Source organism: Marmota marmota, unplaced genomic scaffold (assembly GCF_001458135.2).
Source record: "Marmota marmota marmota unplaced genomic scaffold, marMar, whole genome shotgun sequence".
NCBI lineage: Eukaryota > Metazoa > Chordata > Mammalia > Rodentia > Sciuridae > Marmota > Marmota marmota.
The window spans coordinates 317,534-343,871 of NW_025999913.1; the positions used below are offsets into that span (position 1 = coordinate 317,534).

General features: G+C 43.9%; 1 protein-coding gene across 2 annotated transcripts in view; it reads right to left on the minus strand.

Moving 5' to 3' along the window:
• Positions 1–26,085, minus strand: part of Slc22a23 (solute carrier family 22 member 23) — a 141,262-nt gene extending 115,177 nt beyond the window's left edge. For both annotated transcript variants that reach the window (XM_015493967.2, XM_048799724.1), the window contains exons 1-2: positions 25,984–26,085; positions 20,208–20,362 (exon numbers count right to left, since the gene is read on the minus strand). In XM_015493967.2, the coding sequence (XP_015349453.2) occupies positions 20,208–20,277 (70 nt within the window). In that variant the 5' untranslated portion in view covers positions 20,278–20,362; positions 25,984–26,085. The remainder of the gene's footprint in view (positions 1–20,207; positions 20,363–25,983) is intronic.
• Between the last annotated feature and the right edge of the window lie 253 nt (positions 26,086–26,338).

The following is a 26,338-nucleotide window of genomic DNA, read 5'->3' on the forward strand; positions in this document are numbered from 1 at the left end:
GGAGGGAGGGAGGGAGAGAGAGACAGAGAGACAGAGAGAGAGAGAGAGAGAGAGAGAGAAGAAAGTATTAGGTACAGGTGGTTCAAGCAGGCATTGAAGAAAGGCAGACAAACCTCAGCACTGAAAGAGACAGGAAAAAGAAAAACTCACTATTCCACTTACACAGTGCACAAAGCTAACATCCAGGAATTCCACATCAGAAACTTGCTTCTCCTTTGTCATTCTAATACGTTCCCTTGTTTGGAGATGGTGGGGAGGGGTTCCAAATAAAGCAGCCCTAGAAGGCTCCTGGTTCTTCTAAGGCAAGCCTGTCCATTCTACAGAGGAGGCTGGCACCGCCTGGTCACAGCCATCTGCAGGCTGGGGGCTCTGAGGACACTTGTTCCTCGGTAGCAAAGCCAGGCATTGTTGGGGAGAACCTGTGAGCTCAAATCGGCCTTTGAGGATCAACTCTCTTGTTTTACAGATGAAGAAAGGGAGTCCAAGACTGCTGGTGACCTGCCCAAGGGTAACCCAGCCTGCTGGTGGGGGAGGCAGCAATGGGACCAGGTTACCTGCCACCCAGGCCACCTTCTCCCCTCTAGGACATTGTCAGCAGACAGTGGAGGTCTGCGTGCTCTGCCTGCCTTGACCCAGGCCCTTGATGCTCTTGTTCATCGTATACAGACCTGGAAGCCACACAAAGAAAAAGAAAATGCTGGATACCCCAAGGACAGGGATCAGGGTCCAGAACTTTCTCTGAGTCATCATTTAAACCACCATTAGGCTTTAAAAACAATGGCCCATGCACGACTCTTTTCTCACCGTACCCAGTGTTTTACCTTAGTATCTTAAAAAGTCATCTTTTGGACAATGTTAAGAGAGACACAGCTAGGCCAAGGGTGAACAGCAGTGTACCTGACAATTCTGATTCTCTGCCCTTCATTTCTGGGTGTCCATTTGATGGGGAAAAAATAAAAGAAGTGACTTACTCCTAATCTGCAGATACTGTGTCAACTGATGAAGGTGAACTCTACCCAGGAGAGTATCATGCTGATATCAGGGTCCCCTCTACGACACGATGAACATGTGGTGTTCCTCCCCCAAAATTTGACACAATCCACACCGAGGGACATTTTTCAAAATATGGACCCTTCACAATCCTGCCCTGGTTACAAGTGTCAGAATCACAAAAGCCAAGGAAAAACTGAGGAACTGTCACAGATCGGAGAAGACGTGACAACTAAGTACAAGAAGAGAAAAAGGACTTGAGACGAAAAGCTAGTGAAATCCTAATAAAGCTTGTAGCTGCGTTCGTAGGACCGTAGCAGTGTGACTTCACTTGGATAAATGTACTTGACGACTAAGTAAGATGGTTCCTGTAGGGGACGTGGGTGAATGAACGGTACACAGAATTCCTCTGCATTACTTTTGCCATGATCTAGCAGTCCTACTCCTGGCTGTGTATTCAGAAGCACTGAAGGCAGGCTTGAAAAGATATTTGTACACTCACATTATTATTATTAACCACAATAGCTAAACCGTGGGCACAACCCAAGTGTCCATCATGGAATTAATGGGAAAAAAATTTGTGATATGTACAAACAATGGAATAGTATTTGGCTTTAAAATGAAGGAAATCCTGTCACAGACTACAATGTGGATGAACTTTGAAGACATTTTGCTCACTGAAATAAACTGGTCCCCAAACGACAAAACACTATAGGACGTCACTTAGTTGAGATACCTAGAGTAGTCAAATTCATAGAGACAGAAAGGCAAGTGGTGGTTGCTAGGGGCTGGGGTCAGACTTGTTTAATAGGTACAGAGTTTCAGTTCTGCAGGAGGGAATGTTTCCAGGGATGGATGGTGAGGATGGTCACCCAGCAATGAAAATGTACTTATCACTGTTGAATGGTACACTTAAAAGATAATTAAGATGGTAAATTTTATGCTATGTGTTTTCTACCACAATTAAAACTTAAGAGTATGCAGAGAACTAGAGTAGGAGGCTGTGATTAAAAAACCAAAAAGTACAAGCTGGTGAATTCTGAGTGAGCAGTCAGGGAAGGCCTCTCTGAGCAAGGAGTGGGGAAGAGGAGGGCTCCGTTCCCCCCCTCAGGGTCTCCTGTATCTGCTGCTCTCTAACTTCCCCATGTCACCACCTGCTCAGGCTGTTTTCCTGCAAATGCCTCTTCTTCTAGCCCCACGAAGGCCTATGCTCACCAGGTGATGGGTTTAATGTATGTATCTGACTGAGGGCCTGTGCAGGAAACCGTACAGGGATGAGGAGGTCCCCGTTCCCGACTTTCCAGAGGATCAGAATCTACAAAGCAAAGCAGGCATAGGTATAAAGGGTGCTGGTATTTGCATTTCAAATTACAGCCAGCACTTGAAATCTATCAGCCAACACCATACCTGCTGGTGGAGAATAACTTCACTAGAACCAGTTTCAAAGATCTGTTTCTCCTTGTTACCTTTTTTTGCTAACGTTGCAAAATGATATACCCATCCTCAAAATAAATAAATTAATTAAATTAAATAACACTCTGTCAGTGAAAGGATAGGCTAGAATACGAAAGTGACATAATTAGTTTGTTTTTCAAAAAAGGCTCTGGTTGGGCTGGGGTTGTGACTTAGTGGTAGAGCACTTGCCAGCGTGTGAGGCCCTGGGTTCGATCCTCAGCACCACATAAAAATAAATAAACAAAATAAAGGTATTGAAAAATAAATTAGTAAAGATATTGTGTCCAACTACAACTAAAAAATAATAATTTTTTTTTTTTTAAAGGCTCTGGTTTTGGATGAAATGAGCAGACTTTTCCTGGCTGGGCATTGCTGGGCCAGATGCCACCATCTGTCCATTGGCTCCTTGGGAATAGCAGCCAGCTGAGAGCTATAGTCAAGGCAAGGAATGGATCTCTCTCTACCACCTCTGGGCCTCCTCATATCCATGACACCAAGGAGGAAAAGACACCAAAAGAAAAATGGCAGGACTGCCTGGAGATAAACTCAGCCATCTCAACTAAGTAGGCTCAGGTAACAGAAGACATTAAATCAGATTTTAAACAATGCCCCCTCCATAAGAAAGCAGAGGTATGTATTGCATCCCTCTTCCTGACTCATGTCCCTCGTCTCTCCCTCTCCAAAGTCTAGTGAAGCCCTAGTGCAAACCAAATGTATGTGGGTCAAGAATTCTGTTCTCATCTCCTGTGGTCTTAACCCATAGGACCTCCCATGAAAAGTCCCCAAAGCTGGAGTAAACTTTGGGGCCCAGAGTTCTGGGGTGTACTCAGCACTCTCTTGCAGGTTTAAATGTTATCTAAGGAACAGCCTAAGGCAGGAATGAGCCATACTGGCTCCATTTCTCTCAGTGTCTTTTATTTACCAAAAGTTAGATGACCCTCAGCATTCCTGAGCCTGGTGTGTATAAGCAGACCAGGAGCGAGGAGAGCAAATGTATTTTATTCCACTTTCTTCATTTTCTAAATATTAGTTTCAGGTTCTGCTGGCTTAAATAACATGCTGCCCATCTGCCAAACCACTGGCTTGCAGAAAAGCCAAGGACTGCTGCGGGAGCTGAGCCCCACCTGCAAGCCCACTCTGTGGCATGCGTGAGCTGGGACACGAACCTTGTTGCTGGCCCCACTCTTTCAGGGAATCTGGTGAACTGCATGGAAGGAATGTAGAGAAACCATACCCTGACTCTTTGCAATGATGAAAAGTTTCTCAGACTTACCAAAACAACTCGGATGAGACTTCTCCCCCAGCTTTTAGTGCTGGATTACTCATGTATCAAAAATTCCTGGGCTGGGGATATAACTCATTGGTAGACTGCTTGCCTTGCATGCACAAGGCCCTGGCTTCCATCTCTAGCACCATGGGGGGAAAATGCTGAATTAATAGAAAAATTCTTGTTGAACATTTACTATGAGCAGGAATGTGCTATGTACAAAGGATCCAAGCTCAGCTGTATCTTCTCAGGGAGCTACAATGAGAGCAATGACTCATGGGAGATCCACTGGTAGTGGTAAGGAAAAGGAAGACAGAGACCTCAGGTTACACTCACCATTGACCCTTGCCCCCTGCTGTGCTCATTAAAACACAATTTGCACACAGATGTTCTTACCAAGTCACTGAAACTTATTCTGACTGACATCAACTCATAATCAATAGTTGTAGGATATGATTGTGCAGTCAGTTTGGAATCCAACCAACTGTTTTGGAATCCAACCCAAATCTATCTGGGTCATGAGGTTTTTATGAGACATCTCAACGTGTTCCTCTATGATTCAAAACTGTCTATGTGACAATAGCAGCAGTCCGGTTTCCGCATTGCTGATGTGATGTGATAATAGGATAATAATATGGAAGTCTAGCTCCTTTTCAGCTTTAACACTTTCTAATCACATTGGTACATCTATTCTGTATTACTGGGGCATTGATTGCCACCATGTTTCATGAAGTCATTTATTTACCTATCTAGCATTTAGGTACCTGTCCCGTGCCAGGCACAATCTAGGCTAGAGATATAGTGGAGAACAAGAATGATTAGTTACCTGCTTTCATGGAGTATTCTCTTGAATGGGTGAGTAGCATGTACAGAGACACGAATATACACACCAATGAAAGTAAGGTAGAAAGAAATTAGACTAGATAGTCTGAGAAAGCTTCCCGAGTGTCATTTAAACAGAGATTGCAGTGATCAGATGTGGCTGGGTCTACCAAAGGTCTGGGGTGGAGAATTTAAGTACAAGAAAAGAAGTGTGCAAGAAATCCAGAGAATAAGAGCCAAAAGGCCCAGTGGGCTAGAACATGCTATGAATCTCAGGGCCTGATCCCGTAAGGTTATCACAGGCCAAAGCAAGGCATTTGGAATGAGCAGTGAAAACCACTAGAGAATGTGGCAAAGACCACCTGTCACTCCCCAGGACCTATTCTCCCCTTCTTGCTATAGGCTTGCAGCTGTACAAAATAAGCCCACCTCCCCAGTACCCCTAGTCTTTGGGGGTACACACACAGGCTACTGTTTTCTGGCCAAAGGGATGTAAGAAGTGTTTCCTCAGACTTCTGAACAGGGGGTAGGAGTGTTCCCTCCCCCTCCTCCACTCCTCTCTCCTGGCTGCAATACAGAACCACAGAAGAGGCCTGAGCCTCAGGAGACAGTCTTAGCAGCCTAGGCTGATAGTGCTGAGGGTTGCGATAAATTCCACTTTGTTTAAATTCCTATTGTTCTGGTTTCCAGTGCTTTGCAAGTAAAGCGATTGCTGAACAAGACAGGCAGTTTGAAGTAGGAGAGCAGAAGGTCTGATTTGTGTCATATGACTGTCATCCTGGTTGTCAGTGGAGAAGGAGCTGCTGAGGTGTGAGGGGGAAGCAGGAAGATTAGTTAGGAAGGTTTCACCGTTAGTTATCCAGGCAGAAAGAGAAAGCTTTGCCTCAGGGAGTTAAGGCAGAGGTGGAGCAAAACCCAGAGGCTTGAATATAACTTGCAAGAATTGCCAGGGGACTTGCTGATGGAGGGAGAGACAGGAGAGGGTGACTTACACATTCCCCGGTTGAGCCACCACATTGTCATGGGGAAGAACAGCTCTGAGGATATGGGAAGAGGGCTCTTCTTTGGCCACACTGAATTTGACATGCATACTGGATGTCCCAGTGGGATATCCGCTAGGCGTTTGGATATATGAGTTTGGAACTCAGCAGGGAGGGCCAAGTTGGTGATATAAATTTGGGACGCTGGCATCTAGAGATATTTAATGCCATGTGTTTAGTGGAGCTGACAGGAAGTGTGGATGCATAAATGGGAGCCACAGATGCAGTCTTCTTACAGAAAAGGGACGAATAAAACCAAGTGGGTGTGGTGTCATGAAAGCAAAGAAAGGGAACTAGTCAAACTAGGTCAGAAGCTGCTGAGAAGTCAGTTAAGATAAGAATAAACTGCTGGAGCCTTTGGCAGCTTGGAGGGTGTGGGTACTCTTATCAAGATCACTTCCACGGAGCAGTGGGACAAGATGCCTGAGTGGACTGGGGGAAGGATGGAGTGAGGCACTGGAGGTGATGCAGGGAGCTCAGGTTTGGGGGCAGTTTTGCTGTTAGAGGGGAGAAATTAAGCTACTGTCTGCAATCCCATTTGCTGCCTATAGTGGTCCTATCCAGCACGGGAGTCATTAGATGCATGTGATTGCTTCCATTTAAATGAACTAAAATGAATTTGAATAACAAATGCAGTCCCTCCATCACTCTAGCCACATCTCAGGTGCTCCACAGCCACCAGTGCCCATGGTTAGAGGACTAGACACCACAGGGAGAATGAATTTCCCCACTACAGCAAGTGTTCTTGGATAGCTCTGGCCTCAAAGCTCCCCTAAGAAATCATGTATTAGCCAGGTGCTACGGCTCACACCTGCAATCCCAGTGGCTCGGAAGGCTGAGGCAGGAGAATCATGAGTTCAAAGCCATCTTCAGCAACTTAGAGAGGCTCTAAGCAACTTAGTGAGACCCTGTTTCTAAAAAAAAAAAAGAGTGGGGATGTGGCTTAGTGGTTAAGTGCCCCTGGGTTCAATCCCTGGTACAAAAAAAAAAAAAATCATGTATTATTTTGGTTTGCTTTGCCTCCTTAGACTTACGAGAGAGAATGGGAGAAAAAGTAAAAGGCTGTGTTTTCCTGTTTGGTTCATGCTATGGTTTGGATATGGTTTGTGGCCACCAACACTCATGTTGAGGTTTGATTCCCAATGTAGCAGTATTGGGAGGTGAGGCCTTTAGGGGATGAGTAGGTCATGGGCTTAACACTCATGAATGGACGGATGCAGTCTTGCAGAAGCTGTCCCTCTCATAGAACTAAAGTAGTTACCAGGAAAACAGGCAGTTGTAGAGCAAGGCTGCCACCCCTCCCCATCACCCTCTGGCGAATGACACTCTCTATTTGGCTTCTCTGTCATAATGCCCCTACCAGAGACTGAGCAGATGTTGACACCATTCTCCTGGAATTCTAGAATCATGAGCCCGGACAAACCTCAGTTTTTTATAAATTATCCATTCTCCAAGTTTTCTATTTGCTTCAATAACTTAGAGGTATAACTATCGTTGGTCTCATGGCTTTGTCCAAATTCTTCAGGCTCGTGTTTATGAACTAGGATGATAACTTCCAACACTTGAAGAGATCAGAAATCGGTACCTTTTCAGAAGGTAACCAGGTGAAGGTATTTATTTATTTGGGGTCCTAGGAATTGAACCCAGGACCTCATGCCTGCTAGGGAAGTGCTCTACCCGCAAGCTACATCCCTAGCCCCACAATTTGCAGGTTTGTGATTGTTCTTACCTTCATTCAACCCATTATAAAAGGGGATAGAAATAAGCCTCTCAGCCACTGGGAGGTAGCTCTCCCTCTCCCTCTACGCTCTTCTCTCCTGGGGCTCCAGATCACACCAAAGCAGCTGCGACGGAATGGAAAAGCCAACTGTGCAAACATTCACTTCCCCAGTCACAAGGTGGAAAGGAAAATTGCCAAAGAAGAGAGCTTGGGAAAACAGCCAAAGAGCAATGGCTCCCTGAAGAGAACATGAAATAAGACTCTACCGTGACTGCATGAAGGAAATGGGAAATAAGATCCAACCATGCTTGGGTCAGAGAAGACCACTGGGCTTTGGGGTAATGACTACAAAGGAAAAGAGGGGTGTGAAAGCTGCAGCATGGATGGCCTGGGAGGGGCACTCTGTCATTCAGTAAACCCTTTGAAGAACAGGATACGGGCGTCCGAGAGCAGCCTAAATACCCTCCCCTAACTCCACGTTTGCATGAAAGTTCTCACAATCATTCCCACCTGTGGCTGGTGGGTGCCATTTGTGTAGCCTACAGGATACGTGGGAAAACTGAACAAGGATTCCCAAGAAGAGCTTCTTTTCAGAAACAAAACTGCCAAGAGGATAATGTTGGTGGTAAATGTCACGCTGGGAAACACAAACTGGATGAAGAGTTCTCTATTTAGCTTTTTCTAGAAATGCCTTGTGCATCAGGGGGACTATCAGGCTAAACTCCTTAAGGTGCACGAACCGGTTCCCTTTCATGGCAGCCCACGGGACAAAAGGGGACGAACTCAGAATTATCTCCCCCAACACAGGACAGAACACAGTCTTAGCACGTTATCTTCTCCCTCGTGAAGCTGGTGATAGTTCTCTACGATCTGTAAAGACCAAACACGTTACGGCATCCATGTCCCTCTAGGCCTGGGTTCCTTCTCTGTCCCATCTGTGCACAGCCCCCCATGGTCACTCCTATGTTCCCTGTGGGTGATGAGGCTGGACAGCCACAGGGGAAGCCACACCATGAAGGGGCCAAGGGAGCAGTCAAAAAGAGTGGGTCACTGGGGTGAGTCTAGGCTCGGGGACACTGGTCCCTGAAGAGGGATGGGAGGCTGCGGCCACTCACAGGTGAGTTTTTGACAGTCTCTATGGTCCTTAAATTTCATGCTGTCATGTGGGTGAAAATCTTGGTCTATGTTAACATAGGCATGGTGGAGACTCTGGATGAGCTGTGGACATAATGACGATGAATGTGGACATAAGATTTCAGAGACCACTCACATTTATATCTGTATTTACGCTCACCAAAGGCCAATGTCAGCATGGCTAACAGCAAAAAAATGCAGGTTTAACAGGGGTGTGGATGAAGTCACAGGAGCCCTTGTGTGCGCACAACAGCATAGGCACCATCACCGCCACCGAGCCCAGATGTCAGGACCCAAGACCATCTGTCTCTGTAAAGGCCACTTCATTAGCGAGGAGAGAAACAGGAAACAGGCCGTAACGAATGTTTCTAGTCTCTGTTACAGCCATAAGTGGACTAAATGCCTATTTAATTAATACTTTAATAATGTCACAAATCTAACTTTATCTCAAGAGATGGAGACAGGTTAGCAGAGCCATTAAATGACATCCCATTACAGTAAGTAACTGAGGCTTACTCAGGAGTGGGGAAATACATGACATTTGAGAATTCTGTGCTGCCAAAACCTTAAAATCATTAATGTCATTTTAGATTTAAAAAAAAAAAATTATGTGAAAAGGCATCCAATTACTCAAGTCAAAATGCCAAAATAGATTAAATAAAAAATTGACTCTAAAGGCTCTTCTGCTACTAAACCCAACAAGGGTGAATGGGTAATTCTGTTTCAGGAAAAGACCATCATCCATCATATGAAAGCCCTATATTTGAATTGTATTGGTTTTGAAATTGTGTGTTGTTAATATTTTGGTTTTATAGCTATTTGGAAGTTGCAAGAACTAATATAAATTCCTTAGGAGATGTTTGCACACATTTCAATAATATTGTAACAACGTATTTTAACTCAGAGAGAGAGCTGTTAGAAGTGACACAGCAGTGACACATACAGGCACTGGAGCCACGGAGACTTGGGTTTGAACCCTGGCTCCTCTACCTCTTTGTGTGTGGCCATGGGTAAACTTCATTTTCCATTTGCAAACTGGGGATAATAATTGTGCTCATATCATAGGCTTATTGAGTGGGTTAAATACCTATAGCACTCAGTGGTGCCAAGGTACAGGGGACTGATTCAGTAAACGTTAGCTTTTGCTTAATGGCTTCACTAGCAAATTAAACAAGGTCCAGGGATTAGACGTATCCGTTTCCTTATCTGTACAACAAGGCAATTAATAGGATGCATTTTCCTTGGTTAATAAGAAATTTAAGTGTATCTATATATGTCAGTATATACGTGCATATAACTTAGCAGAGCACCTAAACTTAGAAAATGCTTAATAAGTAGCTATTGTTATCAAATCCCAATCATCATGATAGTCTCAGTTCCTCCTTAAGAGCAAAACAGTGTTCATCTGTTCGGCACCCTGCCATGGCCTGCTATCCACAGGTTGGAGGGCACAGAAAAGGAGGTCTCAACCCAGATTCTTCTCAGCTCCTATACACCTAACCCCAACATGTCAGGACTTGTAGATGATTCTTTCTAAAAAGAGGTAGAGGAGTGATATGATCCTGCTTCATGCACTGATACCAATTAAACTGTGAGAAAAGGACCAAGGATGGAGGGCCACGGCTCTCTGGGAAGCACTTCCGGTTCAATAAGGATAGTTATGCGTCCCCACTCGAATACAAAGAAGCCAATACCATTTACCAAAGAGAACAAGGTAACATTTATCCCATATTTTACTCCATTTCAGGAGGCCTTGTTTGCCCTGGAAGCCCCAGAGCTTGAGGGTTAGGGCCTCTCAAATGAAGATAACAATGCCAGTTTTACAAATCAAATTGATGTCAGGGAAAAACCAGAAATCCCAAGTCACACTGGAACTGTAGCAAAAATTCTCTCAATATTATGTAAATTATGAATGGGGAACTGAGCTAGAGCGAGACAGCACTTAATTCCTCCCCTCCCCCCATGCTGACAACCTAACTTTGGTTTGGAGGAAGATCTGAGTCCTTTCCCAGAATTGACACAGAGCAAATATCAAGCAAGACATGCTTTCAAAAGGCATAGGTTAGAAGGGACACAAGCATCAACTTGGCTTTTGAACAGGAGCAGGTTGGACACAAAGCACCCTATTCTACAAGAACCATCAAAGACCCTGCAGTAGCAACACCTCTCAATGAGAGAATCATATTTTCAGTTTTCCATATTCCATGCTGGAAGTTCAAAGGGCCTGTGAGCTACCCTTCTCAACTGGGCCAATGATCCGTCTTGCACACCTGACCTTCTGCGCTGTCATGTGAGGATGTGACCCAGGGAGCATCAGCCTTAGCTGCAACCCTTTCTTCCTCACCATTAAGGCATGGGGATATGATGCTTCAGACAACTCATTATTGAGTTGCCTTTCAATCCATGTTTTCAACCCAGTACAAATGAACATCTGCCCATCTCAAAAAAAATCATTTCCTTGCACCACGATGTAGATGCATCATTGAATTGTGTACACTTAAAAATGGTGGAAATGGCAAATTTTATGTTTATATATATATATATATATATATATATATATAAACAAAATACTTGATATAAGGACAAGACAATACTCCTCTGGGACGTATGTGAATTAAAACCTATGCTCAAAATAATTTATATTGTATATATCATGGCACTGAATCAATGTGACCTTTGCCACAGTTGCCTCTGACCTATTAGATAATCATTGCTACATCCAAAGGACATTTTTCAGAGTCTTGCATCATTTGACAACACACTGACCCCTTCCTTGGCCCCCAGTTACCAACCTATTCTGACATGCCACTGACCACTCAAGCCATTCCTTCCTGTCTTGCTCAACTGGTTTTTCTACCTCCACCTTTTTTTAATCTCATGCTATAAGGCCCTGGGTGATCTTAGTTACTCTGGTAGCCTTAAGTGGCTACCTTTACTCTGAAGATCCACAGACTTTGCTCCTGAACTTCTGAATAGCAAATCACCTGCTAAAGCAATACCCACAGATCCCCTGAAGATACCACCAACTTGCCATGCCTGAAACAGAAGTCATCATTCTCTCCCCTCTGCAACCCCCACAGAGGAAAAGGGAGCAGCCAGTAGCTTCAACCGGTAGAAGCTGGAATCAGAATACCTGGGCTGAATCCCGTGCTTCACATCCATTCAGGGACCTAAGTGGGCCACCTGGTCATTCTGCCCTTTCTCTGCTCTTAGTCCCCTAGGCATTGGACTCTATCTCCTTAGAGTCTCTCTTTGCCCACGGTCCTGCCCTTCCTTCAGGCTCTTTACCTTCCTCACCTAGATACAGCAATAGCTGCCCAGCTCCTGGCCTGGCTTCTTCCTCGGCCTCCTGACCACCATGGCCTGAGTGAACCCACTAAAGCATGCCTCTAAAGGTTTTCCTTTCTTGCTTGGGGTCCTTCGGTGGCCTGACACTGTTGTCACGAAGCACACTGTTGTGTGTCTTTCCATTGTCCAGGCTTTGCTATGCTAGACTCAGGCTCCGCACAAGCCCTAATCACCCACAGTACCCAGAATGCACTAGGCTCAGCCAAATTCTAATGACTCTCAGTACCCAGAATTCACTGGGCTTCAGCTAAAAATCTAGTGATCCACAGTACCCAGAGCACACCAGGTTCTAACCAAACTCTAATGACCTGCAGCGCCCAGAATACACTAGGCTCCTCCAGCCTCTAAGAACCTACTGGGAATAACAAACACAAAACTCATGGCTCAGGGGTCTCTTCTGATGCCCTCAGTCCAATCAGAGCCTGTCTGTGGATCTCTAATCGCTGAACTCAGTCCCAGAAGGCAGGAAGACATGTCTGCCTCTGCATCTTTAGCATATGACAGTGCCCAGCATTTATTATGCAATCAAGTGACAAGCTGTGGTTCTCTTGGTACCTGGTAGGATCTCAAATGTTTGCCAAGTAAGCCAGGAGAGGTAGCGCTCATCTGTAATCCCAGCAACTTGGGAGACTAAGGGAGAAAGGTCTAGAGTTTAAGGCCAGTCTCAACAACTTAGTGAGACCCTGTCTCAAACAACAAAACCAAACAGGGCTGGGGATGTAGCTCAGTAGTACAGTACCCCTGGGTTCAATACCTAGTGCTGGAAAAAAAAAAAAGTTTGCCAAGTGTTGTGGTTTGGATATGAAGTGTCCCCCAAAAGCTCCTGTGTTAAGGCAGGAATGTTCAGAGGTGAAATGATTGAATTGTGAGAAGTGTAAACTCATCAGCCCACCCTAGTTTGAATGGCCTGACTGCGTGGTAAAGGTAGGCTCGTGGGGTATGGCTGGAGGGGCTAGGTCACTGGGGGCATGCCCTGGGAGGGTGCATCTTCTCTATGGCCCCTTCTCCTCTCCCTCTGTTTCCAGACTGAAGGAGCAGCTTCCCTCCACTATGCCCTTCTGCCGTGATGTTCTGCCTCACCTTGGACCCAGAGCAAAAGATTCTGCCGCCCATGGACTAAAGCTCTGAACCCATGAGCCAAAATAAACTTTCCCTCCTCTAAGTTGTTTTGGTCAGATATTTTGGTCACAGCCATGTTAAGCTGACTAACACACCGAGTAAATGAGGGCAAGAGAAAGTGCTCTTGTGTTTCCATGTGGGTCACCAAAAAACAAAACGTATACAGTTTGAAGCAGAGCTCATCTGGCATGATGCACTTATTGCTTGCTGCTCAACACCAGGTAAGTCACATTTCTCTGAGTGCTCTCAGGCAAGATCATGTCTCTTCACAAACAGTGGGTCTTGGCAAACCCAGTAACGACTTTACTTCCCACCCAGGACCTTTGGATATTTGTAAGGAGTCTCATGCTCTTCACTTGCTTGCAAGGTGATTGATTCATTTCATCTTTCTCATTCTTCTTTCAAGAATGAGAAAACAAAACACCAGTCAGTCCAATATTGAATGAGTACCTGAAATTCCTGGATTCCCTCTTCTAGTCATCCCAGGTTTTAGTTTTGCATCCCATCCTGTCTTTCCAGATGGGAAAAAGAAAATCCCAGGGGGTATAATAGGATTCCTGGAATATATCTGTAAACTCAACAGGCAAATATTTGGTAAGAGAGAAGAAAGGAGTTGGGGTCAGTGAGGGCAAGGCTGATGACTTGAGGGCAGGATCTAGAACCCTGGGGAAAGGGAAGCTGTTAACCATTAATCCTACCCTATCTCTGCATCTCTTCCCAGGTGGCCTTTGTATCTACCTGATGCAGTATCACACAGAGAGCAAGAAAAAAAGTCCACCAAAGCTAGTTTTTAGTGTTGAGTTGAGGAAGGCACAACTGTGGGACCACGCACCCTTAGTTTCATCTCTACGTGAAATTTCAACATGGAAGGGGGCTGATGGTTGAACTTAGGATGCTAAAGCCATGGTATTCTGAACTGGGATACAGTGGGGCCCAATAATTTTCCATTTGCTTCTGTTTCCCACCTTTCTTCTCCCATGAGTTATTCTAGGAAGGGACCCCATGTTTCCCATGGAATGTGGTTTGAAAAACCATCCGCTGATTCCAGAGAGGGAGTTGAGAGCTCAGAGAGATCAAGCCATCTGTCATGGTCACAGCCAGTCAATGGTGGGAAATCAGATCTCCTGATTTCCAAATCTTCCCACTTCCTGGTTTAGTATAGTGGACAGTTTTGTTTCAAACCAAGCACATGCACCATTAAGATTTCAGTCTGGGAAAAAACCCAGACCATAAGGTACATGCAATTTAATAACACCCTTCTCTACGTGGGAATGACATCCAAATATTCTTAATTTAAAAATATCCAGCTACCTCTATTTGCTGTTTTTTTTTCCCCCTCTGATTTTGAGACAGACCTATCTTTACCCAATTCAAAACACCCAAATAAATAAGCACTTTGATGTCTTTCTATCCATTTAGGCAACATATGCATGTTTTCTTGCCCTAACTTCTGGGAAGAAGACTAGGTAGGCATGTGGGTCTCAGTGATGCCACTGGCCACTCTTCTTTCTCAGCCCTCATCTTTCCATTTTGAACATGCAGGTGAGACAATACATCCTTACATTCCCTATAGGCATACAGATACTTGCATTCTTTTTCAGAGAAAATCTATAAAAAGTCAGATTTTAGATAACATGTAAGTAGGGACAGAAAGACAGGTCTGAATAACTTTTATTTGCAGGATTAGTAAACTTTGAGAAAATTGAGTCCTCTGTGGCATGTGTGGCCCCTGCTCCACTGTCACTCACTAGCCATCACGGCATCCCAACTCCCAAGGGACCGGAACTCCATCACCAGGTGCTTCTTCTCTCACTCACCAGCCCCTGCAGACACCAGCAGCTATGTGCTCAGAGATGGGATTAGAAGGGAGACAGGGTGGTAGAGGGAAACCACGCCATTCCTTTTTTTTTTTTTTGCTTATAAATTGGCTCCTTTGCTTTTCTCAACTTGCCTTCAGAGTTTGTAATGGGTTTCCAGTGACAGAAACAAGAAATGGAGAGAGACTGATCTGCTCTGATTTCCCAGTCACACCCTCTTTGAACCTGGGTCAAAGCAAAATTCTTTTGAGGAAGGAAGGAAGGAAGGAAGGAAGGAAGGAAGGAAGGAGAAAGAAAGAAACAGAGAAAGAGAGAGAAAGAAGGAAAATGGCTTCTCTGAGGCCATTCTTTAGTAGAGCTTGTCCCACCAGGTGAACAGGGTCTCACCCACAGGGTTTCTGTGATGGGGAAGGGCAGGCGGGGGAGAGAGAGAGAGACAGACCCCCAAGCACCTTCCTGAATGTCATGCAAACATTTGCTCCCAGGAAGGAAGGAGTGAGCCACATGGTGGCCAGAGCCAAGCCTGCCCAACGGCACAGTCTCCATTCTTTTCATCCCCCACAGGGACAATTCGCTCTATGGAGCCCTTTGGCTCAGTCCACTAAAAAAATATATCTTACAGCACAGCGGTGATGCTTAACCATCCTGTTGATGAAAATAGGTCCCCAAATTTTAGGCAGTTTAACACAAATCCATATAATAAGACAACACAAATTTGGGGACTTCAGAAAAACAGAAGTATAAAAATATATAGGTGAGTAAGCAGAAAAAAGCCACCTCACATCAGCACATCAGAAATTATTCAACCACTTCAACTGAGAGTCTAAAACCCACCATGTCATGTGAGAAGGAGAACACTACCTGACCCAGAGCAAACTCAAGATTTTTCTGAGTCTACTTACCAGCCAAGTCAAGACTTGGCTTCTAATTTGCAAAGTAATCAGTAACTTAGTCATCTGAGAAATTTCGAGTCACTTCCTGATTATGGGTAAAATTTACCCAATTATTTAGGCTGTGTAAGTTGGAAGGAGAGTTATTACAATGAGAACATCTTTGAGAGAAATTTTCAAGGAAATTTTTCATTTTTAGACCAAAAAAAAGAAAAAAAAAGTTTCATTTATTTGCCCACACTAAGTAAGTTCTCTCTGCTAGCAAAAGACATTGTTCATTATTTCAAATTGGGAAAATAATATGGGCTGGGGGTAGAGCTCAGTGGTAAAGTGCTTGCCTAGAATTCCTGAGGCCTGGGTTCCATCCCTGCTATCAAATAAATAAACAAAATGATACATTTCTCTCTTACAAACCATCATATCATTGACTTCTTTTGTTGTTGGTGGTGTTTTTTTTTTTTTGTTGTTGTTGTTGTGTTTTGGGAGACAGGATCTTCCTGTGTTGCCCAAACTCACCACAAACTCCTGGGCTCAACTCATCTTCTTGCCTCAGTCTCCTCGGTAGCTGGAGCTACAAGTTCACACTACCATGACCAGATGCTTCTTTTGAAGAAAGATACGTCTTGAATAATGCTGTGTCCCTTTGCCTGTGATATTATAGAATCCTGGATGGGAAAGGAATTCATAGCCCAGTCCACCATGACTGCTTAAATTCAGAAGTGACCATCTCTTTAGTTTTTGACAAGACTTTATTTTCATAAACAAGTGGAAATGTGATCTACTTAGTTTTTGACAAGACTTTATTTTCATAAACAAGTGGAAATGTGATCTACTTACTGATTTTTCTTGGTCTGTGTTCCTTGTTGGCTAAATCAAGTGTGTGTGTGTGTGTGTGTGTGTGTGTGTGTGTGTCCAGAGGTAAAGATAAAATTATAAAATTAAATCATTAAGCCACTGATGTAGCCCCAGTGTATTTAATTATTTTAGCGTCTCACGATGGTCTCAGAGATATGCAGGCAGGAACCTCTACTGTGGCCCTGCATAAACTCACTTGGCATGGCCCAGTCTCTGTTGCTACTGTCAATGTACACTTTGCTTCTGTGTAAAGACTTCCGGAAAAGATGCCAACAGTCTCTATTTTATGTCCCAATTACACAACTACTTCTCACTTTGGGAACTTGAAGAAAACAAAAGTTTAAAGGGTAGAATATTTAACCACAATGTACCTTAATAAATAAATCCAAAGCTGGGGTGGTGGGGGGAACAACAACAACAAAAAAAACCCTTGGGCAGACTTGCAAATAAAGCAGAAAACATTTACAAGTCAGCAGCATTTCTCAAAATGACACGTCCACTTTCCTCGTAAGCTGCACGAGAAATCACAACAGCAAGAATTGTTACTTCCCTATTTACATGGCCAAGCATGTGCAAGATTGAAAAAAGAAGGATATGCAGATCTGTGATGAGAAAGGTCAGGCAAAGGCACTGAGATAAAAACCTGGTTAAAAGGGGAGAAAACTTAGAATCATTAAAAATGTAAGTTCCAAATAATCAACGCCCCAAAGTTTTAAGTTTTAAACTTTTCTTTAGAGTTAAGAACTCCTTTACCCCTGTGACCCAACTTATTAATAAATTTCCCTAAAGCAAAACAAATTCTCAAGTTTCACCTAAGCATGCCTAAAAACACCAACAAGCATATGAATTGGAAATTTGTAGTCACCCTGCCCTGTTGACTAGGAGCATCATAGAATAGATATTCTATTCTTTCAAAGTACAGAACTAAAAAAAAAAATCTTTCTGAACTTCCCGTCTCCAGCCTCTGGGTTCTCCAAACTGCCATGATTCAAAAAGATGGGCTACCCCCCCAGCCCCCCCACCCCCGTTTCCTACCCTTGCCAAGTATGGGTCTTCTGCCATCTCCCAAACAAATCCCCCTAATTTTCATTGTTTACTATCCTCTCCTTGAGCTCCAAGTCACAGCCTTTTGCTTTATTTCAATTGTGCTATTCCAGATGCTTTCTTAACTCCGACAGTGGGCCACTGGTTGATACTTGGACATTTTTATGACAATGGCATTTATCATCATGTTTGAATGTTAGTCCCACATCTAAAAAAACACAACCATTATTTTCTATACCATATTTTACTGGCAAACAATTGTAAAACTGCTTACACAAATACTTGCAATAAAATAACACAAATGATGGAGATAGGAAAATGGAACAACGGAAACATTAAAGTAGGAAGTCCAGATGAAACTAGGAAGGGAGATCGGAACTTCGAGCTGGTATCATCAGGCCCACACATGAATTCATTACATCAGTGGTTGAAAAGTTCTGGCCCACTGGACAAATCTGGCTGACCATCTTCTTCAAAAACAAAGTTTTATTGGAACACAGCCACGCCTATTCATTTACATATTCTTTATAGCTGCTTTTATGCTACAGTGGCAGAATTGAGTAGCTGCAACTGAGACCAAATGGCCCATGAAACCTGAAATATTTATTTGCTGGCCCTTTACAAAAAAAAAAAAAAAAATGTGCCAATGTCTAGGTTATATGATTCTTTGCCTAGGAAATAAAAGCTAAGCAATTTCCTAGGATGAGCACACTCTTTGTATAGTTTTGAAGTAGAAGAGAACTTTCTACTATAGAGCTCGCTATTTAATCTAATAAAAAGTCTTTAGCATCATTTTTTTACAGCAAGATAAATATAGCAACAGGTTTCACGGGGCCCTCGGCACAATGATGTCATAGTCAGTAAAGAGGTTCTATGTAAATCTGAAACACACGAGATTCAGGTACAAATCATGCCTGGTCTGGTGTAATTCAGGGATAGTCTCTTGAGATGGCAAAGGCCAGTCACATGTGCAGCCCTTCCCTGGCCCTGGCAGACATGGCTAATGGATCCAGGGGTTCTCTTCTGCTGAGCCCTTCCTCAGAAGTCTCCCTCTTCTCTGGCAGCCTTAAGCCATCCTTAGCACTTGGCATGCAAGATAAAACCAATATGCCATCTTTGCTGTAAAGCAATTTTTCCTGAACACTGTTGGCTTGGGGGTGGTGAGGCTGGGGTTATACTGTCTGCTAAGTCCCCAAAGCATAAATATTCTATTTTTTCAAAGTACAGAACTATACCTTTCAGTGAGAGTCCACAGAGAAGGACTGGACTGCCATCCTCCCTCAACAATCAGTCTGAAAAGGATGGCTGCCCAGAGAGAAGATCCCATCAGACAGTCAGAGAGCAGGGCCAGGAGACTCCTCAGGAAAAGAGCTGTGAGCTGTTCTGCTGCACAGACCGACAGGGATCAGGGTCACAGAGAACATCACAGGCACTTTGTCTGGAGGCCTTCAAGCCCAACACCCACAGAATGGCCAAACACCTAGATCCACTGACCTTGTCACACATACATTTTGAAAGAGTTCTCCAAGCAATGAGAGCTCCAAAATAAACATAAACAAACTGGAAAAGATGATCCCCAAGAAATTACAATTCAGTAAAATGTTGGAAGAGGATGCCACAAACACCAATAATGGATTCAGAAAAATATACCTGTAACTTTTTTTCTACACCCCTTTTTTCCTTGTAGATAAAAAGGTAGGTCATGAATTGATTATATTTCTGGTGGAACAAAAATTTAGTTATATAAAGAAGTCTTTTATTAGGAATGTTTAAGAGAATTAAAATATTCTTATTTTATCATGATGGAAACTGCTACCAAATCTATACCTGACTCCTACCCATATTGTCAAGGGGAGAGAGGAAGACAAAACATATCATAAACTATCCTACAGTCTTTCCCAAAGATCCTTCCACTCGGTGACTAAAAAGCATGAAATATCCACCATGCTTGAAATGTTCCTTCTCTTTATTGGCATGTGGTTGTCTTCTAGAAAGTCGACAACGAATAAGTGAAACATAATCACGTTTGACAGCAGAAGTAATACAGCCAACAAACATGACGGAATAATAAAGTAAAACTTTCTTAATTCCCTTTTTAAAAAAGCAAATGCTACCAAATCTTGCCATTTATTCTTCTAGAACTAACACTTAGAGATCAATTCCAGACCACTTAAGGTCACCTCTGGGCATGTGAGAATATAGAAAATTTGCACTCCATATGGCCTTAGAGGGGAAAAAGAAGAAGAAAAACAAAAACTCTAAGAGTCAATGCAAATGCTAAGTCCAAACCCTATAGTAAAAGAAATCTAGTATGCTCTTTCAGAACTGAGTACAGGGATACCCAAGTATGCACTGGATTTAGAAGTGCACAGAAAATATCAATGCAGAAAATTCCAGAGGAAAGCAAAAGCCACTCCATAACAGCTATGGGCTGATCCCCGCTTCTCCAAGCCATTGTGCAACCTTCTGTGTCCTATGATGGGCACTGAGCCCAAGCTGGAGGTAAGGATTAAGTAAATGCTGGACAGTATCATCTAAAAAAAAAAAAAACCAACCTCTTTCACAATCATCAAGGCCTCTAAACTTTGTACTTCTAAAGGGTTGCCAACCCAAACAACCTGCATGCACGATATCTTTCCCAGAGACTCATAGGCAATGATACTTCTGTTAATTCTTGTAACAGTTGCCGTGAGGGTTTCTACTTACGTAGTGCATACAAGGTGAGAATTATTCCAGCCAGGCAAAATCCTTCGAAGAACCTGAGTGTGCTGAACATTGTCACATTCACTGACAGTGCTACAGTCAATCCAAAGATCAGAATGAAGATGATGGAGAACAGCAGCACAGGCCGCCGGCCGACCCTGTGTGGGGAGAGGGGGAAAGGAGTCACTTTTAAATGGGATGGCAACCCTCCTGAAACCCAGTGCCCAGCAGGTGCTCAGTATATGTTGAATGAGTACTGGAGTAAAAGTCTTCATGCTGTCTAGACCCATTTTACTAGATCGTGGACTACTAGGGACAGAAAGGCCTTCTGGGGACATTTAGCCCAACCCCCTTATCCTGGGCTAAGGGAGCACAGATCAAATAGCTACTGGGAAAGAGGATTGAGACATGAACCCAATTCCTGTTGCTGAGTCTATTTCTGAGTATAAACAGGGATGATTCAAAGCAGGAGGAACAAAATCAATAATAACTCCCCAAACATAAACCTTGACACACCCAGCATGAAATGTCTTGAGAAATCTCTGACCTTTGGAACTGGACAGAAAGTCAACATGGGTATGGAGTAAAGGCTTTAGTTATCTTCTCCAGGTTGTTAATCTAAGCCAGGTGCCCGATCCTACACATAGCCTGCAGAGCCAGGGCCAGAGCAACTGCCAATTTGTTTCAGCTACATGACAAGAAGGTAAGTTTCAAGAGACCACACACTAAGTCAAGACGGTTGAACTTAAATAACCAGTGTGGTCCTGACAGTGAGCTCCCCCAATAGTCCCCTGGAAGGGCAGCAGTTACAGTAAACTTGTGGATCATGGGGACAGGCCAGTGCAGGATTGGTGATATGGGGGCGATGTGCTTTGGGGTGGGGATGAGAAGGAGGATGGAGGTGCCCCTTGGGATGCGGAACTCACTAGTTCTCCATGTCCCCAAGATAACCTTCCATCTTCATTAATTCAATCAGAAATAAACCGCAGCACTAACTTCACCAAATGAGTTAATATGTAACACGACCGGCTTGGATCAGAAGGAGAGCTCACCGATGAAGAAGGGGGCAAACAAATTTTCAGGTCCAGTACCCTAAACACCATGTAGCTTAGCTGAACAACTATCCTGGGCATATTTATGTCAAGGCATCTATGTACAAATAAAATGCCTGAAAAAGGTAAATACAGAGGAACAGAGGTGGAGAGGTGGCTGCCCAGCGGTGGGGACGAGAATGGAAAGTGGATGGTTATGAGCACGTTTCCACCATCCTTGGAAGGGAAGTGGAACTGTGTTAAACTCAGAGCATAACTCTGTAAATATGCAAAAACTAATTTATTTGTACTCTTTCCATGGGTAGTTAAATTATCTCTCAATAAAGCTCTTGAAAAAAATGAAAAGAAGACACTCAATAAGGAATGCCCTAAGGAGATAGATATAATCTTAAGAAAATATGGGGGGGCAGAAACAACAGGGAAGCGCATCCTTCAGAACTTTCTAAGGTTCTAACCATCTCCATCCATCACCTGGGGTTTTGTTAAATGAGGCCAAGGCTATCAGCTCAATGTTGTTGTACATCAGTGGTCTTGTCTAGAGATATTAGACCTTACTTCCCTTGACCAGTGGGGTCGTCATGACTGGGAAAGACCTTACCAGATGATTTTATTCATTTTCCATTCATGAACAAAAATAAATTTAAAATATGGTTTGTTTTCCTAAAATGAAGAAAAAGCAAAAATCTAAAACCCGGTTTTATTTCCCTTTACCTATCTCATCTGTAACATGGGGCTAAGCATCCTTTTGCAGTTATTGAGATGGTCGGTGAAGGGAGCTGATGGACATGAACAGAATGGCTGGCACGAAGGACCTACTTCAATGTTTCTGCTCTCATTCTTCCTGCAGGCTACATCCCTGACACTCACCAAACACGGCTTGTTTTAGAAAAGATGACTGTTTTTTTTTTTTTAATCTTCAGAAACCATTCTAAGTACCTCCTAAAGGTCGCTAAAATCAGTAAGTAAAACTTATCATTAGGGACCGTGGAGCATATAACATCTTTGAAATTAGAGCGCCCTGGTTGTGAATCAAGGCTCACACCACTTTTGAACTATCTGACCTTAGAAAAGGCCAAGCATGCCTGCTGAGCTTCCGTTCCCTTTTGCAAGAGGTAGTAAAATACCTACCTAACAGGGTTGCTGAGGGGTATGGAAACACTCAAGAGACGTAGCAAGTGTTCAATATATGCCAGTTACAAGCCTTGGAGTTCTAATGTGAGCTGGCTCCCTAGGGCAGAATCCCTTGGAGATGACTGATAAAATCATATTCCTCAGTCTTTAACACAGAGGACTTTTTCACTTAGGATCTGTGGTTGGCAGAAAAATGGCCTTGAACAATGTCTATGTCCTGCTGGGCACAGTGTGTAATCCCAGAGGCTTGGGAGGCCGAGACAGGAGGATCGTGAGTTGCCAGCCTCAGCAAAAGCGAGTTGCTAAGCAACTCAGTGAGACCCTATCGAGTGCCCCTGAGTTCAATCCCTGGTACCTGCCCCCTCGCCCCCCAAAAAGATGTCCGCATCCTAATCCTCAGAACTACTATTCAGGGCAAAAGGGATTCTGGATGTGATTAAGGTTAAGGAGGACCTTGAGGTGTGGTGGGTTTGACCTATTACAAGACCACCTTCCCCGGCTACAGGGAACCTGAGAGAAGGCAGCATGAGGTCTTGACTTGCCATCTCTGCCTCTGAGGATGGAGACATGGGCAGAAGCTAGAGAATGCGACTGGTTCCTAGAGAGCAGGAAACAGCAGGAACGCGTCCGTCTCTGAGCTTCCAGGGAAGAGCACTGCTTTGCACACCCTTGTTGGACTTGTGACCTACAGAACTGTAAGATGATTGCTTTGTGCTGTCGAAGCCACCAAGAATGTAGTAATTTGTAACAGTAGTCGTGGGAAACCATATGGGGTCTCCATAGGAAACAGACATGGAAGTAATGGGAGGAGATTGTAGAGGGATTATTTATAAAAGAGCGAGCAAACTGGGAGAGAAACTGGGAGGGATAGTATTCAACCTTGTAGCTCTTATCAGGAGGGAGCTTGGGGACAGACAGCCATGGGTAGCAGAGAGGCACGGTACGGAGGGCCCCTGACAATGCCTGACCTCAAGCTCTTCTCCACTGTTTTCTGCGGCTTGTATTCCCCAATGGCCAACAGGAGCCCAAGGGCAAAGGGTGCAGCCCATGAACTATAATTACACATGCAGGACAGCCCCTAACAGAGCAATCAAGGGCAGGGAGGTGGCCCAACCCCTGGCCTGCATCTCTCCTGCATCTGTACTAACACACCACCTAACCATTCCTATCACACACCCCAGACAAAACCCGGTCTAAAGCATGACTTTTTAAAGAAAGCAGTGTACATGTTCCTGTATGTTGACTGCATCTTAGAAAGCTTGCCTCTGACTTGATCCACTTCCCCCTGCAGCCATGAAACTGGGCCCCCAGCTGTGAGGTCTGGAGTTCCCTTAACAGGGTTTATTTCCCTTTAAGCAAGGCTCAAGCAGGAGTAAAATGCCAAAAAAAAAAAAAAAGTGTGTGTGGGTGCTGTTGGAAAACACCAAACTTCCAAAGTGAAAGAGAGGCTCATTCAGAATGTTCAAAACACCCCCCAAAGCAGTTGCCTCTGAATCCCTAGAACACGCCTGCTTGTCTACCCAACCTCGACCTGGGAAAATGACTGTAGAGAAGTGACTACAATATCAGACTTCTAGCTACTCACAGAGGAAGACCCAAGCACCTTGGTCTTTTGTCCCTACATCTGGTGTGTGACCAGGGAAGCCATTTGGCAAGATGTGCAAGAATACAATGTCACAAAAACAGCCTTAAAGCATCTTAGACCTTTAGAGATTAATTCATTTAATAAAAGCCCATATTTACTTTCCTATTAAATCTTTCATTGAATAAGGACACTAAAACCTGCATCAAGTCTGCATTTTTTCAGAAAGAAGGTGACATGGATTCTACTGGTATATATTCCTAATTTATTTTGATGCAGATTTTTGAAAAACAGGATCTTTTAAGACTAGTTCATACTGAAAACCTATGCATTTGGTTAAAAACAAAACAAAACAAAAACCCTATTGCCTATTCTCAAAAACAAAACAAAAAACAACAACAAAAACCCCAAAGGGGCCCCCAGTGTACATCCCCAGAGGTCGCTGATGACTTTTCTATTACTGTCTACAGGGTAGGTGTCCATATGAAGCATTTACAAGTGATGATTTAGCAGATTCTGGGCACACAGGAAATCACATTACATGTTCGCACAAGGAACTCACAAATAGACACTAGCTTTAGGAAGGAAATTTCCACAGCTTTAAAGTGGCCTCTGAATCCTCTGCTGCTGTCTGCTCTGGGCTCCTTGCTTTTGCCTGAGCCAGCTTTCTCAGTTAACCAGGGTAGAAAGGGCATCACAAAGACATACACAGTTTGTTCCATATTATTCTTGGCCCTTATTATGTCATCAGGCCCAAGATGTGCTGACTCATAAAAAAAAAAACCCTAAAATTCCTTTAAAAAGAGTGGAAAGGGAGAGACCGCTCTGCAGCACCTGTCCTTGAGCCTTACATTGCACAATTGTCTCTCTGTACCACAGAATATCCTAAATAAAAAGTGCTGTGGCACACGGTGGAGAGACACGGGCTCTGGGGTCAGGTGGCCTGGTGTCAAGTCCTGGCTCTCCAGATTAAAGGGGAGTGAACTTGGGGATTTACCTAAACTTCTATGCTTCGACTTTTCAATGATGAAAACAGGTAGTAATAGCTCTTACCCAACAGGGATGCTGGAGGATGGGATTGTTACATGTCTGGGAATGTTTGGCGCTGTGCCTGGTACACAGTAATCAGTGTGAGGTGCTAATGACATCACTGTCATTATCATCATTAATAACTCAGCTACCATCTTCCCCTCCTGATCTCTACCGGACAACTTCACCACCTCATCCTGAAACACACACTCTGCTCAAGGCAACTTCACCTCCTCACCCACCCAGATAAAGTGCTTTCACCCCGGCCTCTCTTCACGATTTCTCCCCTGTCTGCAGCGCCCACCCATCATCCAAATGCTACCATCTTCTAAGGCCTTCCTTCCGCATGAAGCCCACGGGGCATCCTGGCCAAGTAAAGAACTGTCTCTAAAGTATGTATGATATTTTGAGGTGCTAACCAGAGCTGCCTTACCCGTTCAGTCCATGTGGATGAAGGTCTCTAGTTCCTCCCCTATTTGTTTATTCGGTTCTATTTTTCTAAGACAGGGTTTCACCGTGTTTACTCAGAGAATCCTGGGCTCAAGTGGTCCTCTGCCTAGCTTCCTAAGTAGCTGGGACTACAGACGCACACCACAGTGCCCAGATCCCCTCTATTTTTTAAAGCATTGTGTGCATCTACCCCTCAGTGCAGCCCATAGAGTCCTACACCTGAGGCCTCAAGTTCCTCCTTACTGAACATCGAATGTCAGTAGTAGATGAGGCTGCAGGCTGGTTTTGCTAGATTCTAGCAGTTAGAGAAATTGCATGAATTTAAATTCTCACTTCCAAACGGTTCATTATGTGCACTGACCAATCCTTTTAGTTTAGCATTCCCCAGGGGGCAGCTTTGGCTCTGGCTCTGGCATCAACACCAGGACAGAAAAAAGACACAGTAACAGTATGCTAACAATGACCATTTCTCTTTAGCCAGCAAAGGCGTGCTGTGGCTCCCAAAGGTTCGTGCGGAAGGCATGTTGGTACTCACCAGTCAGCAATGCATCCAGTTATTAGGTAGCCAAAGATTAATCCAACCAGTAAGGAGAACTTAGCGATATGGACCTTCCAGGCATTATCACACACAAGATCCCACTAGAGAGGGGCAAATAAAAAATAATCAGAGAGACACATATACAGACCTAGTTGTACTCAATCATAAGGGCAATACAATAACCCTGCAAGGACCATGGCACTGGTGTCAGAGCCATGTCGCATGAATCATTAAAAGTCTCATTAATGTTTTTGAAAATTCAATGAAAAGTGCAATTTAACCATAAAACAAAATGTAGTGTTTTTATCTGGAATGGGTTATCAAAGTCTGAAAGGAGTTATTCATGCATTGG